This window comes from Trichosurus vulpecula, chromosome 7 (assembly GCF_011100635.1).
Source record: "Trichosurus vulpecula isolate mTriVul1 chromosome 7, mTriVul1.pri, whole genome shotgun sequence".
Taxonomy (NCBI): Eukaryota; Metazoa; Chordata; class Mammalia; order Diprotodontia; family Phalangeridae; genus Trichosurus; species Trichosurus vulpecula.
The window spans coordinates 37,364,326-37,382,550 of NC_050579.1; the positions used below are offsets into that span (position 1 = coordinate 37,364,326).

At 43.1% G+C, this 18,225-nt stretch overlaps 1 protein-coding gene across 1 annotated transcript; it reads right to left on the reverse strand.

Annotated features, from left to right (window-relative positions):
- Nucleotides 1-2,224: 2,224 nt before the first annotated feature.
- On the reverse strand, nucleotides 2,225-17,917 carry WSB1 (WD repeat and SOCS box containing 1). The gene is made up of 9 exons (XM_036766885.1): nucleotides 17,566-17,917; nucleotides 12,696-12,864; nucleotides 10,550-10,818; nucleotides 8,929-9,060; nucleotides 7,225-7,325; nucleotides 4,759-4,931; nucleotides 4,124-4,237; nucleotides 3,489-3,596; nucleotides 2,225-3,308 (listed from the first exon to the last, which is right to left on the reverse strand). Exons 1-9 carry the CDS (start codon nucleotides 17,603-17,605, stop codon nucleotides 3,149-3,151), a joined length of 1,266 nt encoding a protein of 421 aa, XP_036622780.1. The 5' UTR covers nucleotides 17,606-17,917; the 3' UTR covers nucleotides 2,225-3,148.
- Between the last annotated feature and the right edge of the window lie 308 nt (nucleotides 17,918-18,225).

The window sequence follows — 18,225 nt, forward strand, 5'->3', positions numbered from 1 at the left end:
AGAAGCTGCTAGCCAGATTATTGAAACTCACCTCCTTTTCCATTTGGCTAATTCTGCCTTTCAAGGCATTCTTCTCCTCATTGGCTTTTTGGAGCTCTTTTGACATTCGGGTTAGTCTATTCTTTAAGGTATTATTCAGTATTTTTTGGGGGTCTCCTTTAACTAGTCATTGACTTGTTTTTCATGGTTTTCTCGCATCACTCTCATTTCTCTTCCCAATTTTTCCTCTACTTCTCTTACTTGCTTTTCCAAATCCTTTTTGAGCTCTTCCATGGCCTGAGACTAATTCGCATTTTTCTTGGAGGCTTTTGATGTAGGCTCTTTGACTTTGTTGACTTCTTCTGGCTGTATGTTTCGATCTTCTGTCACCAAAAACGAAATCTAGAGTTTGAGTTTGAGTCTGAGTTCGTTTTTGCTGCCTGCTCATGTTCCCAGCCAACTACTTGACCCTTGAGCTTTTCATTGGGTTATGACTGCTTGCAGAGTGGAGAGTACTTTGTCCCAAGCTTTAGGGTCCAAGCACTGCTGTTTTCAGAGCTACTTCTACTCCACCATCACCCCAGGCTCTGTCACAGCAGTGCTCCCCCCACCCCCAAGAACCGCCAACCAGGACAACAATGAAGATCAAAGCAGTGCACAGCAAGAAAACCTGCCTTTGTGCCCACAAAACACTTCTTGCACTCCTGCTCCGATCCGCTGCTAGATTCCTCCCGCTGTCTGAGCCAAGGATTCGGGAAGCAGCTGACACGGGAGTTCTGGAAGCAGCCTCAGGAGCTTCCTGCTGCTGCCACCACCACGGCTGCATCACCTCTGCCACCCCTAGGGATGGTGATTGGACAGCTCTGAACTCGATTCCACAGTTTCCCACTAACCTGCTCTTTAGTGTTTGTGGGTTGAGAAGCCTGGTAACTGCCACAGCTCAATGATTCATGGCTCTAAGGCCTGTTTTGGCTGGCTGACTCCTGGGCTGGTCTGTTCTGGCGCGGCCCATGCTGGCCTGCATTCTGCTCACAGCACCATGGGATAGAACCTTCCCAGCGACCATCCACGCTCTCCTGGGCTAGAGATCTGTTTTCCTCTGGTATTTCATGGGTTCCGCAGCTCTAGAATTTGTTCAGAGCCATTTTTTACAGGTGTTTGGAGGCATTTAGGGGAGAGCTTAAGCAAGTCCCTGCTTTCCAGCCACCATCTTGGCTCCACCCTGCCATTTTTAAAAACTTCACTATCTACATATTCACTATTTTAAAAAACTTTACTATCTAGATATGTGCACATTTCAGTCATTTCGTGGAGTCAATAACATCCAGAGATTTTTCTTGGGGAGGCGGGGTACGGACTGGGTGGGAATGTCAGAGCTCACATGGCATAGTGAATTGACTGAACTTTGGGCCAAAAGGGGAATCAGTGAGAAAAATTCTTCATCTCTGAGGTAATAACGAAGGCATTCAATTTGAAGTGACTGGTCATAAAGTGTAACTAATACAAACTCTAGTTCTTTCAATCACGTGAAGCCTATGCAAATACGTAGTAATGTTCACTGGCAATTACGGCAACTCCACTGATCGACCTTAAGTCTGAGACTGAATGAATGTACATAAATGATTGGTTTATACTTCTCAGATAGGCTTATCTACCTGGCTTTAAAAAAATACTGATACTCTGCATCAGATGATAGAAGCCATTTAAAACAATGAGCAGTTTTGATGAACCATTTATTAAGTTTCTCAAAACCACACCCATTGTCTGAAGACCCCCTGGTTTCGTTAACACAACTCTAAGTGTCAGTTAAGTCGAGGCTGAAAATTCTCCAGGGAACTCCCTTTATTTACTCAAAAAGTGCACTGTGTTACCCATTTCTCATGAATAACCACCTAGGCAGGCTGTTAGCCTATTAATTCCCCCAAAGATCATACCCTTCCTCTTTTGCACAGCATATTAATTGTACTTCCTCTTAAAGCTCTGCTGTGCTTTTCTCAACACGGCAACATGTTTTATTAACATTCTTCTCTCAACATGGTAATTCCAATTAATACTCAATACCAGAAGAATCAAACGTAAACAGGTTGCCTGCCCCATGGTACACGAATCCTTCACGTGTTCCATTCTGAGGAATTTCAAGTTATCAATGAGTTTTGTCCCATAGAGCTGTGAGGGTCAGTGTTATAAAGAAATCAGAGAGGACTTAAACTTCCACAACTCAAAGAAACAAGCACACAAAAATAGGTATTTTGTACAAGGCTTTAATAAAAATAGTCAACAAAAATATATAATCAAGCATTTTATGTAATGCATACATTTTGAATATCTGCAGGTACAGATAAATAACAGAAGGCAAAAGCAAACACATTGCTTCTCTTTGGCAATTCACCAATATCACCCCCTGAAGAAATAATATGGCAGTTAGAAACAAAAACCAGAATCTTAAAAAAAGAAACATCCCATTACTACAGAAAAAGCACTAAGCAGTAATACAGTAGATGGATTTTTCAACCTAATTAAAATACTTTACACAGTGGGGGTTAAAAATAACAACTTGCTCTCCAAAATTAAGGCCTGCAGTTGCATTTAGACAAGAAAATTACCTGTTTACTATTTATATATTCCTTGGCTCTGTTCTATATTAATACATCACATTCAAATTTCACCTTTAGATGCCATTCCTAAGGAAAACAAAATTCTTTCCCTCCACAAAAACTGGCAGGTCAGAAGTCTGACCCCCCCCAAAACCAATACACATTTGTATGGGACAATTTACCTTCCTTAAGTCAATATTGACCATCTAACTCAAGTGTCCCAGAATAAAAATTCCTTCCATTTTACAGCACAGATACATATGGTGAGCACTACTAAAGCAATATATACATGACAAAATTCAGAAAAGGGAAAAAAAATACACATGACATCTAGCAGTTTATGTCTAAGTATGTACATGTTTTCACAGTTAGAGCTAAAAAACCCTTTTAGTTTGCTATCTTCGGAAACAGTTTGAATATAGTCCATAAATAACATTGTTAAAAGCTCCATCTGAAAATGAAGTACAAGAATTTATCAAATTTAAATAAGTCTTCTAAGCCTGTCACAACAGACGCTTGAAGTCTGTACAGGTTGAGGTGTGTGAAAAGGAGATTCGGTCAGTTCCACAAACTTGCTACATCTGGTAGCAAAGAAACTCCAGCAGTTTGGGAGGGACGGGCAGCTTCTGGACTTCATGGGTAGGCATCACTCTACGAATCGACATGCGGCACAGATGCTGGAGACTGGGAACTTGCTTTGGAGTGGGCCAAAAATACACGCTGCCGTCACTGGTTCTAGAGAGGAGACAAGTCATAGGAAGCGGTCAGCCAGATAGGTGGGCGGCCTCCAGACCAACAGGGGATCCAGGATTGATGGGAGACTCATTGACAAATGAACCAAGCTGGTTTTAAACAAGAACCCACTTTACCTTAGAAGGGAGGAGGACCCCCAAAGGAGCCACAGGCGCTACTTACCCTGCAGCTAAAACGCTGCCATCAGTGGAGAAGGCACAGCACAGACCATTGCTCAAAGTTGCCACCTGGACAGGGCAGTCCTCATTGATCCTCCAGAACCTCACCATCCTGGGACAAACAGGACAGGCAGAGTGAGGGGCTTGGGAACAGACTGGTTTCAGGTCACAGCAACATTAAAATGACCCAAAGAAGCATTACTGGGCTCCAAGACAGGAAACACAGATCTAAAGGGCCATGAAGGCTCCAGGCTGAGGTCCCACCCCAGTCTCCATCCCACCTAAGGGGGCCAGCCCTTTGCTTCTGCTTCAACAAATTTCCTGAGCACCTGCTCCATGTGCTCAGCAGTAAGCAAGGTACTGTAAACACAAAGACAGAAACCAAACAGTCCACTCTATTATAAACACAGTGCAATTGAGTACAAAGCCTTGCTAGTCAGGCTTTAACTGGGTGGGCATTTTCAGTAAAACAATGGTGCTCATTTCCCAGGAAACCAAACAGTATTAGTCAGAGCAAATAAATGGGACAGGTCCTACTGCAGCCCAGTGAAGGAAGGCTTTTTAAAAGAATGTGCTTGAAATACCTATGGGGAACAACAAAAGGACATCAAAGCAAACACAATCCCAGTTCACACTTACTTGTCATCAGCAAGACTGGCAATGTGCAGTCCATCATGACTGAAAGACAAAGCTCGCACCCAGCCATCATTTGATCCTCCAGCAAATATGGGCGTTGGAGGGGGAAACAGGTGCCTGCAGACAAATACATGCCTTGAAGGGACAAGTCACTCAAGAGCAGTAACCTCCTACTCACATGAAGTGGAACTGCACATTTGCTGCTGAAATAAGATGGGTGAGAGGCCTGTCCAGGGAAGACCAACAATAAACTTTCACCACCTGGATACCCCTTTTGTCTAACTAGTTTCAACACTAGGAGGCCCTGACTTTCACTCCAACAATTCCTCCCCAATAAGGTGCCAATGCCACCAAAATATCCTTATCTGCAAACAGAACCATGCCCAGAGGGAGACTTGGGTGATGGGCAAACAGTAAGAGCTGGACAACTGACCCAATGGCCCAGCAAATGACCTGCTTTCATATCAGATTCTATTTCTGTATCTGTTCCCTAAAGACACTAGTAATTCCAATCAGTTTCAGAATGAGTCAACCAGCATTTATTAAGCGGCTATTTTGTGCCAAGCACGGTGCTTCTCAAAGTTAAACAGACTGGCCAGAGACAGAAGAAGGAACAAGGCAATTCCTGCCCTACCTACCCAAATTCCATCAGAATTGATCCAATGTGCGGATCCCAGACATACACTCGAGTATCATGAGATGCAGTAGCCAGTAATGCCCCATCGGGAGAGAACTCACAAGCTACAACATCATTGTGATGTCCTTCTAGCTTCCGTATCATGGTGTATTTATCCATGTTCCAAAGGAAAACCTGAAATAAAAAAACAAATATTATAGCTTCCTTCGGATACACAGATGACAAAAATCACACATCTTATCTAGAACTGCTAAATTTATTTAGAATTATATTAAATTAAGCAGTATAAATTACAATTAAAAATATGCTCAGTGTCATAGTCAGGTAGATTAAAATCAGTTTTAAAGTTAATCAAAGCAGACATGCAAATTCTATATCAAAAGTGTCTGTTAAATGTTAATTATAAAATAAGCCCAAATACAAAGGCAATGTAATTTAACCACCAAGTTATATTGAATTCCATTTATAGATATGTATATATGTGTATAAAAACAAACTAGTTAACTAAATTTGACAAGAAATAGTGTTAAGTACTACAATTCCCCCTTCTTACTTTTTTTTTCCAGAAACTACCAAAATTTAAAAAAAAATATACAGACAGAAAATGTAAGGTTAACAAATTGTTACTCCTTTGGCATCTCCCTTTGAGATAATCACTTGTTTACAATAGGCTTGGGTCACCAACGTGAGCCTAGGAAGAGAAACAGATACTGCAAGCAAAGAGAATTTTCTTGGGCAAACAATAAGGATGTTTAACCATGTTACACATTTAAATAAAGTGCCTCTATTTTAGGAAAATAATAAAATCACAACATTTCTTTGACATGAGATTCACCCATCTTACTCTTTTAAACTTTAGCTATTAATCAATGAAATTTACTACTGGTTCAATGCAAAGGGTACATGGAATTTTGGATTATAAACTGCAGCTTTCAGTCTGTGCAGGAGAGCTTTAAATATCATCTTAGACTCCATTTTCAGCTGAATGTTATAGGAAAAGCCTTCAACTCTCAAGGCTTATATTAATGAGTTCCTCTTGGAGTTGGGCCCTCTTTTTAAGCTAGCTCACATTTTCTGCACAGATTTGATATTAATACTGGTATTGCAAACAAAGGAAAACAAGCACAAATTTTAAACTGAACCAAAGACTAAGGTAGCTCTAGCACCTTATACAAATCCAAAAATAGTACAGAGAAACCATCTGAAAGCCAATTCTGTTAAATTGGTTTCACTATTCAGACCCCCAAGTTCCATAAGACTGGAATACCAATTTACTTGGAGGAGGTCAGTGGGTTTCACTGTGGGGAAAATAAAAATAAAGAAAAAAAAGAAAGAAAGAGAAGCAGAAAGTGGACGCCGACCAGCACCTGCGTACGTACAGTACCCCTTGCAGCCGAATGCAAGGTTACTTCACCGTCCTATGGTAAAGGTCGCCCCCAGCCCGGTAGCCAGAGATGCCACTCTGCCCAGCTGGCACCATTGTGCGCCTGTGTGCGAGTGGTGCCAGCTTAACCTCAATCACACCAATATTGCTGCCACCACCTGTGACAGGGAAAGCAAGAAGCTTATGGAAAACACACAGCCTAAAACAGCAATGTCAACATCTGATCTCTTCTCTACGATTTTTAAAAGACTAAACTGAATATTCTGCTGGAAACTTGCAACATTGGTAACTCCCATTTTTAACAGTCTTGGCTATCCAGTGCATTTCCACCAGCCTCCCAGCCCAGCCAACTCCAAGTGCCCGGTGCTGCTTAGCCCACTCCCTGGCCTTTCCTTGACCTCCTTCTCCTCCATCCCTGAAGCTAACTCAGGCTCCCTTGATTCTGCCCCAGCTGAGGGCTGGCTGGGGGGAGTTCCTAAGGGAACTCTCTCTAAGGCAGTTCTCGGAAGCGCACCTTTAACCTTTCACCCACGCTGCTTCCAAGTAGCTAAGCAGGCCAGATGAGAGATGTCAGAAGCCATCTACTCTTCCCCCTACTTTTATTCACAACTTTTAGTTTTTTTTAAGCCACTTTTTTTGTTTTTAAGTCCAGGACCAGCTGAGACTCACATTAAAAAAAAAACAGCACACTGGACGAAAAATAGAACAGAGAAGAAAATCATTAGCAAAGTAATGACTTATTTGAGCTAGCTCTCTCCTAAATAAGTCACTTTCTCAGTTTTTACAATAAACATCTAAATGCAAAGATCCCCTCCCCAACTCCCACTCCCTAGGCCTCCCCCTCCACCCCCACATAGTTTACAGAAGAGCTGAAGCTAAAATCAGTGCGAGTTCTCAATTCACAAGTAACATCTCTACTGGCTTATTCCATTTCTTTCATGCAACTTTTTCCTCATTTTTAAAACATTTAAGATAGTCATGACACCGAGCACAGGCTTGATGGGTTACTTAAGATTTCAAGTGATTGTGCACACATTAGGATAATCAATTCATAAGTTAATGTCCAAGAACTGTGATACCTACTGCTTTACTGGCCCCAACTGAACACAGCATGGAAGAGTCTGGGGAGAAGGAACAGCTGTAAACCCAGTTCTGGTGTCCTCTCAAGACTTTCATCATGTTTCCTGAATGAGAAAAGCGCATTACCAACTGTACCCATTTCAAACAGCAATGAGCCAGCAATGACGCCCACAAGGATTTAACCGGCGCTTACCCATCTCCCTTTACACACAACCCCCTCCAGTTTAAGGGATTATTCTCAACTGAGTTTAAATGACTGTTCTTTCCCGATATCTAGTTAAGGGCAGATCCTCAGTTTTAAAGACTTCATTTGTCACTGGCCAGGATCTTTGCTGAAATGGGAGGTAAAAAAGACTGTCATCAAGGGAATCCGGTCTTACTCTCAACCCTACAACCTTAAGCCTATCTGGCCAGGCCCCGGAAGCAGCCAATGCTATGTGAATGTGAAAATAATGAAAATCTACCTCCCAAGATTTGACACTTGTGAGAATCCTATGTGAGCCCCCTACATGGGTAAAGGGAGCCAGAGGAAAGCGAGAAAGGTTAGTCTGGATGACTGCTCCAGAACTGTTCCTAGAATCCTATCAATCATTCATACTACGGGGCTCCCAGAAGCTCATCTTATCTCTTGGCTTCTCGAACTTAACAATGCCAAGAAACAGCCACTGTGAGCGAAAACAACTTCTCTAAACTTGAGCTTTTTGCTTCCTCCCCTCTAAGGGCTCACACCTTAGCAGCAGTGGAATTTTCAGTAACTGTGTGCCTGCAGACACTTGGCTGTGACTCTCTGGCCTGAGGCACGAAGCACAGCTGAGCCTTTGTGCTATGCTAAGGGTGTTGGGTAGGAGTAGACGCTGGCATGCTTGGAGCACCTCCTAAGCCTACCTCTAGCACTCCCAAGAAGGGCAGCCCTCCAAGTTTACAGTATCAAATAACCCACCTTCCACAGGAAGCCCTTCCCACTCCTCTCAATTCCAGTGCCTTCCTTGTCTTAAGCACTTCCTACTGATCCTGCATGGTGCTTATTTGTACGTATCTATTGGCATGACTGACTGGGAGCTCCTGGAGGGTCTTTTTGTCTCTTTCTGCATCCCCTGCTCTTAGCACACAGGGCTGGGAATGTAGTAAGCACTTAATAAACGTTTATTGACTGACTACCTCAAATACTGTAGATGAGCAGTGAAAACCTAAAAATCAGTTAAACTTTTCAGAAATTATACATTTACAATATTTTCAGTATTCAGTACTTCCCCCCCAAAATGTGGTTTATTCTACTGCTTAAAACCCACATCCTAAATAACCAGATGCAAACTGCTGTTTATTCAGGTATCTTCTAGATTTTGTTCAGCTGTACCTATTGGTTCCTTGAGGGTTCACTTACATTCTTATTAAACTAAACTGATGGTGCTCAGTTCAGACCAAAACCTGAAATGGATCCAGGTTCTGTGGGCCGGGCCCCAGCTCCCAAACTAAATCATAATCAGATGTCTACCTAGCTGGCTCCCTTCTGTTGGTCCTTACAGAAAACTTCAAGAACTAAACAAAGAAAAGTATTGGATTACATGCAACATTTTCTAAGTCAAGTGGATCATATGCTGTGTTACTGAAGAGAACAACTGTATAGTTGATACTCCACGTCACTCTAACAAAGAGATACTGTTTTCCTCAATCTCAGAGAGGAAGGTGCTCGCTCGCTCGCTCACTCACCGTCATCCTTCAAGTCCCACACTCGCAGAGTTTTGTCTCTTGAAGCTGACACTAGAATCAGGCTTCCGTCTGGAGCAAAAGTTAAATCTCTGACCACTTCTGTATGATCCATTAGGTTAAGGAGGAGTTTTCCTAAAAATAAATGAAAACACAAAAAAATGTGATTAATATTTTAGTTTATTTTTCGAATCACATTCATACTATTTTCTCAAAAGAGGAAAGCCTCTTGGGGGTTAAAAGTGCGAGGATAAATATTTTATTATCATTTTAATTTCTCTGAGTGAATAGTAATATTCCTCACTGCCCTCATAATCTACCAGTGTATTAAGTGGGCTGTGTTTTGTGTTTGCTTTTTCTGAAGAAAGAGACCTTATTTATAAACCAGTCAGGCCCCACACCATTTCTCCTTCCAGGAAAAAACAAGATAAAACTGATAAAACAAGGAAGAATTTTTGAAAAAACAAAACAAAGCATAGTGTGTGTCACACTGATTCAATCTGTGTAGCTAAAGACAAACTCAGTATTAAACTATTTCCAAAGCATCTGAGGGCCTAATTTTTGAAATTTGAGGCCCAGTTCTATACACTAGAAAGCCTGCTAATATAAATGTCCAACTATTCAAAAACATGTTAACCCCACATATTTCAAAGGAAAAGAGTAAATACAGCAGAACAGATCAAAAGCTAGCCATGGTGCCAAGGAGATCTGATTTCAAGTCATCCCAACACAGACTAAGCAACTCCGTCCTCTTGGGCACAGGCAACAACAAAGACTGTCATTTTCCTAGAAGGCCCCTGCCCTTCAGAGTCCAAGAGTCTGACCCCCTCGACCCCAGGAGTTCCTTCTACCAATGAAATCACAGGCCTGTTACCACCTCCAACCTTCGCCCATGCCCAACAAAACTCCCAATCTAAAATGGACACAAATGTTTCCATATAAGTCACAGTAATGATGTCTACTATCTGACAGAGGTATTATTTTCCAGTAAAACATATATGTCATTTGATTTGACTTTCAAAGACCCAAAGACATACCCACCACCATGTTATCTTTCTTTTGTTCTCCTTTAAAGGAAAACTTCAGAATTACTTTCCCCAATTACAACTGCTTATATTTTAAATAACTGAATAAATAATTTCACTTCTCAACCAAGTAGGTTAAAACTTCAGCTAAATTATCACCAAAACTTCCAAAGGTTAATAATTGATGAAACCAGGAGGTTTGCCTTGAAAACTTCAATGTTATCCAATCACTAGCAACCTGGTTGTTTGAAACAGAAAACTAAATTACTAGTTAGGAAGCTCCCCCCAAATGTCCTCTCTTCATCCTTCCAATGACATTTATTTAAAGAGCAACAAAACAAATGGGGTAAAGTTGTACTAAAGTATAAATGGAGAAGCACTAAAAATCTTGAGTAAGTTTGGCAAAAACAGGCTTCCAACAGCACAATTATAGGAAGCACCTTGTGAATCTAATTCTTTCTGACCCACAGAAATCAAATCAATCAGACACGTGCTCAGAGGACAGCTGATTTTAACCATACTTCCATCCATTTAAAGCCTATGCACGTATCATAAAACGTGAATTGATACGATGAGGTTTCTAAGGGAAGAACATATACCTGTGTAGACATCCCATATTTTGATGCGTCCATTGCTCAAGCCAGTGGCCAGAAGGAGCTGGTCCTGACCAAATTTGAATCGGTGCCATTCTATATTCACACAGCGACTCTGTTTTTCAGGGACTGAGGATCCAAAGGCGAGGCTCCACACGATGTCCCCACAGTCTATGACGTGCTCACAAGGCTTCTTCTTTGAGACACCACCACTGTTTTGTCTCAAAAGTCTTGAATTACTTGAATTAGTGATATTCTTGGTGCCATGCAAGAGGCTTACAAAAAAAAGAGAGAAAGAAAGGAACAAAAATTATTTCTATCTAGGCCACTAAAATTCAAGGCATTAAACAAAGTCTCCAGGGGACATAAAGAGCTAATGCACATTCAACAATAAACAGTTTACAATCTTCCCACTGTCCAAGATTTAAGACCATAAAGTGAAGCAGAACTATGATTAACTGGGCTCCAGTCTTCAATTAACCAGAATGTTGCCCTTCCACACGCCATTTTGTGATTCTACTTTAAGGAAAGAGATAAATAACTCCAAAAAGGGTGCCAAGTCAATTATTAGCTACTTTTCAACAGAGACAAATCCCTACCCACCCCCCTCAACTCCACCCTTAAAATATATACATCCCGTGATAGCAGACACTCAGTCCCATTTCCCTATCCTTTCTCAATCAGGATGTAGAAAAAAGTACAGAATAAGAATTAAGGTTTAGAATTACAACTCTAGGATCTTTTTGTTGTTTCTTTTTCAGTTGCGTTTAACTCTCTGTGAGTCCATTTGGGGTTTTCTTGGTAAAGATACCAGAGTGGTTTGCCATTTCCTTCTCTGGCTCATTTTACAGATAAAGAAACTGAGGCAGATTTAAGTCACTTGTCCAAGGTCAGACAGTGTCTGAGCCAGATTTAAACTCAGGGATAAGTCTTCCTGATTCCAGGTCCTGTCTCTATGCACTATGGTGCCACCTAGCTGCCCTACCTTAAGGCTCTATAACCTCAAAGAAAATCAAGGAAAAAATAAACTCTGTAGTGCATGCTTGCATTGTACTAGGTGCTGGGGATGCAAAGAACAAAACAATCTTTACTCTCAAGGACCTTATAAGAATATATGAAGAATATAGAGCACAAACATGCAGTGAACCACATGAGGGAGTTTGGGAGACCCCAGGAAGGCTTTCTGCAGACAGGGATGCTCAAACAGCAGCATTAAGGAAGAAAGGGGTCCCAGGAGGCAGATGAGGAGGGAATATACCTTGAGCACTGAGGAGCAAGAGTCCTGTGTGAGGAACAGAAAGGAGGCCAGTCCAACAGGCCCTCAGAGGGCAGGTGGGGAGGGATATACATGAAGCTGCAAAGGGAGGTAGGGGCCCCAGGGTAAATGGCTCTCTCTAAGACAGGTTTACAGTTGATCCTAGAGGAGAGCCAAGGTCAGATCTGCACTTAAGGAAACACTGAGGAGGCTGCAGTAAGTCTCAGTGAGAAGTGAGCTGAGTCTGAACCAGGTGGGGGCAGGGTGAGCTGAGAAGGCACTGGAGGTGAGAGATGGAACCACATGTGAGGAGTGCAGGATGACACTGGGAAAGCAGACCTGGGGAGACTGGCAGAATGACATGCCTTGAACAGTTGGAAGAAAGTTTGGAAGATGGGCAGGGGATTTTGAGGGAAAGATGATGAACTGCTCTGGTCAGGCGGAGTTTGAGATGTCTCTGGGATGTCACTGGAAATGTCAAACAGACATCTGCTGATGTGGAAATTCAGGGGATACAGTGATCTTTTGAGTCATCAATATGGAGAGGGGAAATTAAGCCCTTGGGAGCTGACTGGTTCACCAGCCGAGGAGATTCAGAGTCAAACATGTGACAATCTTATACCGGGTCCTCATACTCAGAAGTACTTGTTTTACAAGACAATCTGCACCTCAAGTGACCAATTAATAATGGAAAAAATGTTTAGTAATTTGAGACCAAACACGCTTGAAAAAATAGCTAGTAATCGCCCTTATTATTCACCAGTTTAAGATTCTATCACACCCTGTAGCCCTGCTCGAACCTTGCAGTACCAGATCTTCATGACTCCATTTACATTCCTGCCATAAGGAGAGAAATTCTGGGATACTATAATTAAGTCTGAAATGATAGTATCTTACAAGTTCTTGAGGCACTGGGACCAGGGAACCAGCTTCACTGTACGATGTCCTTGAGACCAAGCAAAGTAAGAACCATCGGGAGCAAAGGCAACCGTCCAGTTTTCATGGCCACATTTCTTGTCAAAAGGAGCTGCTGGGGCCAGAAGTTCTCCTATGGTACGGGATCTCACTAAAGAGAAGAAAAGAATACAGCCAATGGCCTGATTTATCTTTGATATAAGGATACCTTGGTTTTTAGACCAAGCCAACAGACCCATGAGGGTATGAATACTCCCAAACAAAGCCTTACCACCCAAACCACCCACTCCCCTGCAGAGCCAATGCCCTGAAAATCCTCCCAAGTACAAATTTTTAAGACTGGAAAACTATTCCGGCAAACATATCATATGACTCTAGTCCAAATCAAAGATCCAAGATCAGCTGGCTTTAACTGCTTTAAATTAATCTAAAAACAGAAAAAGACAAACTGTTTACTATTCAGGGGAAGTGACTTTTAACAATTTTAAGTATTTCAGCTAGTCAAAATTTAACGATTTTTTCAATGAATGTAATCTCCTGGGAGACAAGGACATCCTGCCTGTGCAAGGCGAGCATGGCTGCTCTCTCCCCTGGCATCCTCACTCAACCTCCAACCAACAACGGATTGGCCTGTAATCTTTAAAGTTTTGAAATCAGAGAAAAAAACTGCCTCTCAAACAAAGGAATAAAACGTGTCAATAGGGTTTTCAGATTGCGCTAAAATCACACACGACACAAAACTTTTAAAATCACAAACCCATGTGACAACAATGGAACTCAGTCATCCTTTTATAAGTACACATAAGAACTCAACTTCGTGATAAATATCCTATTTTCTATAAAGTCAGGAGGCTCTCCATCTTGATTTTTCTGCTTTAACCTCGGTCATGAAAATAACTCTTTTTGTCATTTATCTTTAATAACAAAGCCCAATCTGGCCACATGGTTAATACAGTGAAATAAACCAGCTCCCTCACTCCTATCAGACGCCCATCAGCCGACTCTGCTCTGTGGCTGTGCCATGACTTACATTCCAGGAGCGGGGTCCTCGGCACCTTACCTGAGTAACAAATGAGACTTACAAAATAAGGAGCCCTGGCCTTGGAGTCAGGAGATCTGGGTTAAAGTCCTGGCCCTGCCACAGACTTGAGCAGACTCGGGCAAGTCACTTCTCCTTCTCCAGGCCTCCTCTGCAAAACGGGGTTATGGATAAGTCTGGCCCTGGCTGCTTCAGAGTTGTACGAGGATATAACAACAAATGAGCGTAAAAGTGTAACCACACAGTACTATACAAAGGCAAGATCTGTTCCAAATTAATTCCAGATAATCTACCAAAAAAATGGCTCAAGGTTCATCAATAAAGTGCTTTAGAAAACCAAAAATGGATTAAAGCTGTTTGCTGGTTTGAACAAATATCAAATACCTCACTGTTAATTATTCATTTTTAGTCCCTCTTTCTTTTGAGGAATCATGATTAAATAATAGCAACTTTACACATCAGTAAAGCACGAATGTCTCTTGACAAAGAACTTTGATTTAGCGCCTTCTGATTCCTCCCTAGTCTCCTATCCTGACACTGAGCCATACCTCCCTGCCCCCCCCCAACCAGAGCTGAGGGCAGGAGCCCAAGACCTCACCTCTCTCCTGCCCTATTATTCTTAAGAAACCCAGCATATGTCATGACAGGCATTGATCACCCTTCCTCACAAAAGTAAGAGTGAAACGATTTTTATTGGTAAATGACAATGAGATACAAACACCTGGCCTTTTGTCCAAACATAACTTCTACAAGTTACTGACAAAGATCCTGAGAAAAAAGTCGAGCATGTTCGTTCATTCGTGTCTCCTTTCTCATTGCTATCCCTGGACTGGTTAACAAAATCTCCAATTCCCAAACCTGTACGTCCTTACAAAAAGGAAATTGTCCCAATAAAGACAGTAGGGAGGCCAAGGCTAGCTCATTACAAAACTTTAGATTGTTATTTTACTCCTTGAAGGAATTCCACAGAATCCAAGGAAGTCATTATAGAATTCAAAGTGACTTATCCTGCAGGGTCAGACACAGGTTTCATAAAAAATCAAGACACTAAAAGAGAAGAGACAATGGGTATTTAATAAGCTATCTGCAAGCCTTGTTCTGAACCCAAGGGCAGCAAAATAATCTTTGGTATTAATTGGCTCTTTTTGAGTCCTGCTTTGGTCCCTGCATTTTTATAACTGCACACAGTAGGTGTTCAACAAATTTACCTTAAAAACACATACTCAATTTTTCATCTATTTTAAGTATGAAATAAGTGTGTGGGAACTTCACACCATAGAGAGGTGTAAGGCCTGAGACAGAAAGCCTCTTAAGCTCTCTAGATTCTATAATTCTGTGTAGAATTTAGGTATCGAAAAACAGCTTGCTCAAACACTATTGAGATGAAAGCACTACATATCTAAAATGGTCAAAAGATATGAACAAGAAATAAAAAAAAAATGCTCTAAATCATTATCGATCAGAAAAAGGCAAACTAAAACAACTCTGAGATACCATCTCACACCAGAGTGGCTAAAATGACAACTAAAGGAAAATGTTAGATGTAGGAAATCTCAGACACTAATACATTGCTGGTGGAGTTGTCAACTGATCCAACCATTCTGGAGAGCAATTTGGAACTATGCCCAAAGGGCTATAAAACTGTAAAACACTTTGATCCAGCAATACACTACTACAAGATCTGTATCCCAAAGAGATCATGAAAATGGGGAAAGGACCTATTTGTACAAAACTTTATAGCAACCTTTTGTGGTGGCTAAGAATTGGAAATCAAAGGAATGCCCATCAATTGAGGAAGTGGCTAAAAGAGCTGTAGTTGTAATGGAATTATAACAGAATATCATTGTGCTATAAGAAATGACAAGCAGGACGGTTCCAGAAAAACCCGGAAAGACTTATGTGAACTGATGCAAAGTGAAGTGAACAGGACCAGGAGAACGTTGTACACAGTAACAGCAACAGTGTTCCATGAAGAATTGTGATGACTTAGCTACACTCAGCAATACAAAGATCCAAGATAATCCCCAAAGGCTACTGATGAGGTATAACATCTGCCTCCAGAGAAACAACTGATACTGACTGAAAATTGACTGAAGCAAGCTATTTTTCACTTTCTTTCATTTTTTCCTTTTATTCATCTTCATGTGCAAAATGATTAATATGGAAATGTTTTACATGATTGCACATGTATAACATATCTGACTTCTTACTATCTCAGGGAGGAGAGAGGGGAAGGAAAGAATTTGGAACTCAAAACTTTAGATTAAAAAGGTTAAAATTTTTTAAAACTGTAGACATGAATTGTTGATTTTAAAATGATCTACAATTTTAATTTAAGTATTTAAACAAAAATAAATCAATAAAAACAATTAAGTATTTACAATATTAACAGGGAAGCCCTTTCCTAGTTTGCTATTTAATTTATTTCTAAGAGAACAAAGCCCAGGAGGAAGCTATGCCGAAAGCTGTTTCTAGATGCTAATTTCTCCACACACTGAGTAAAGGATTTTTTTCGTTGCTTCCTACTCCTCCGGAGATGCAGCCTTCCAGTCCCTGCAATAGCGTCTTGCATAAATTAAATAAATTAGACCTTCAAGAACCAATGAAATAATCAAGTACTTTGGTTTCCCCACTCCGTATCCGGTTCAAACGTCCTTCTTCCTCCACCACGGCCCATCTTAGGGGCAGCATTCTCATTCCCGAGCTCCACCTTTGGCCAGTTTTCAGATATTTCAGATTGCTAAAATACAGAAATCCGTTCAAATACGCAACCAAAATGCAAAAGAAACTGGAGTGACAAATGGGAATGGCAGTGCGTCAGTCTCACAACTCAACCCCCTATTCCTCCTGGAACGTTGGCTTCTCAATCAGACGAGCAGTTTTCTTACAAGGAATTCACTAATTCCTTGTGAACAGCCTTCCTCCTCCTGCCCCTGCAGTCCCGGCCACCCCACCCTTCCCACGCCCTACGTGTTAGAAGCAGCAATTCCAGCGGGAGAGTCTTCTCCGTGAATGGCTGCATCACCCCCTCCATCCTCCACAGACCTCATCATTCCAGGCCATCTTCCTAAACGCCACTTCATCTGGGCTGGGGCCAATTTCAGCTACTTCCTAAAAAGCTTGGGTCCCCTGGATTCCTCACCCAGCACCTCCCCTCCCACTCGACTCTCGGCCAGCTCCCCTTTCCTTCCGAGTTACAAATCAATCTATCACACTGCTTGTCTTCTCAATGCTTGGTGGGGAGAGGCAGGAGGGAGCAAGAATGTGGAGCCCAAAATGTTTAAAAATGAATGTTAAAAAGAAAGAAATCAAAGCCGCAACGAAGAACACACATTCCCTTCCTTAAACTGGAGCAGAGTAAGGGTTTCAGACCTGAGGATGGAAAAGCAGGCTCTGAAAAAGACTAGGTGGGAGTCCATCTCCCTCTCCCCACCCCCACCCTCCCGGTGCGCCCAGGGAATGCCTACAATGCAGCAGGCGCGCAGGGGCTACGAGAGATGCCCCAAACTTGTCCAAGGGTGTTCTAACCCAACGCAGCCGATACGAGCATCACCGAAGGCGGCGACGGCTCCGCGGAAGCCCCGAGCCCGTGCAAGCATCCGCCACCGTAGCGTTACAATGTAGCAAGCGTTTTATTGCGCGCCAGGGGATGCGGGCGCAGACGGCCCGAGAACCCGTCCGAGGGCCCTGGTGGCATTTATTAAGCACCTGCTGCATGCGCTGGAGGCGCAAGGACAAAAGCAGACCCCACCCTCCAAGTTTCCACGGTGGGGAAGGGTCCGGGGCGCCCCCCCTCCAGCCCGGGCTCCTCACCGATCTCTTTCTCGTTGACCCTCGGGGGAAAGCTGGCCATCTATGGGACACCGCCTGAGTCCGGGGGGCGCGGGCACACTCACTCACACGGCCGGGAGCGCGCGGGGCGCGGAGGGCGTGACGGGGCGCGGGTCCCTCCGGGGTCCCGGGGAGGGAGAAGTGCAACGAAGGGAGGGAGGGAAGGAGGGAGAGGGGACGGGGAAGCGGCGCTGCGGCTCTGGCTGACGGCTCCGGGGCAGGTCCGGAGCGCCTGGGACGCGGAGGGGGAGCCCGGCACAGACAAAAGGCTTCCAGTCCCCGCTAGCACCCGAGCGACCAGAGGAGGTTTCCGACTCGGCCGACGGCAAACGAGACACTGGAGACAAAATGGCGGCCGAGCCAGGATGTAGCGCTGGGAGGGGGCGGGTATTGGTGACGTCATCTGCACAGACCACGCCTCCCGGGGGAGGGAGGGAGGATTCGAGAAAGGGAAGGGAGGGTGGGAAGGACGGGCCGAACGTGACCCGCCGGCTCCGCTCCCCCCACCCCATCCTCCGGCCCATGCGCAGGAGGCCCGAGACTTGGGCTGGCAGGAGCCCAGTGAGGGACTAGGGTTAATGAGGGCTGATGATACTAATGTTGTTAATAATGAAGCGAATACCCAGTAAAGCAAAGGACGCC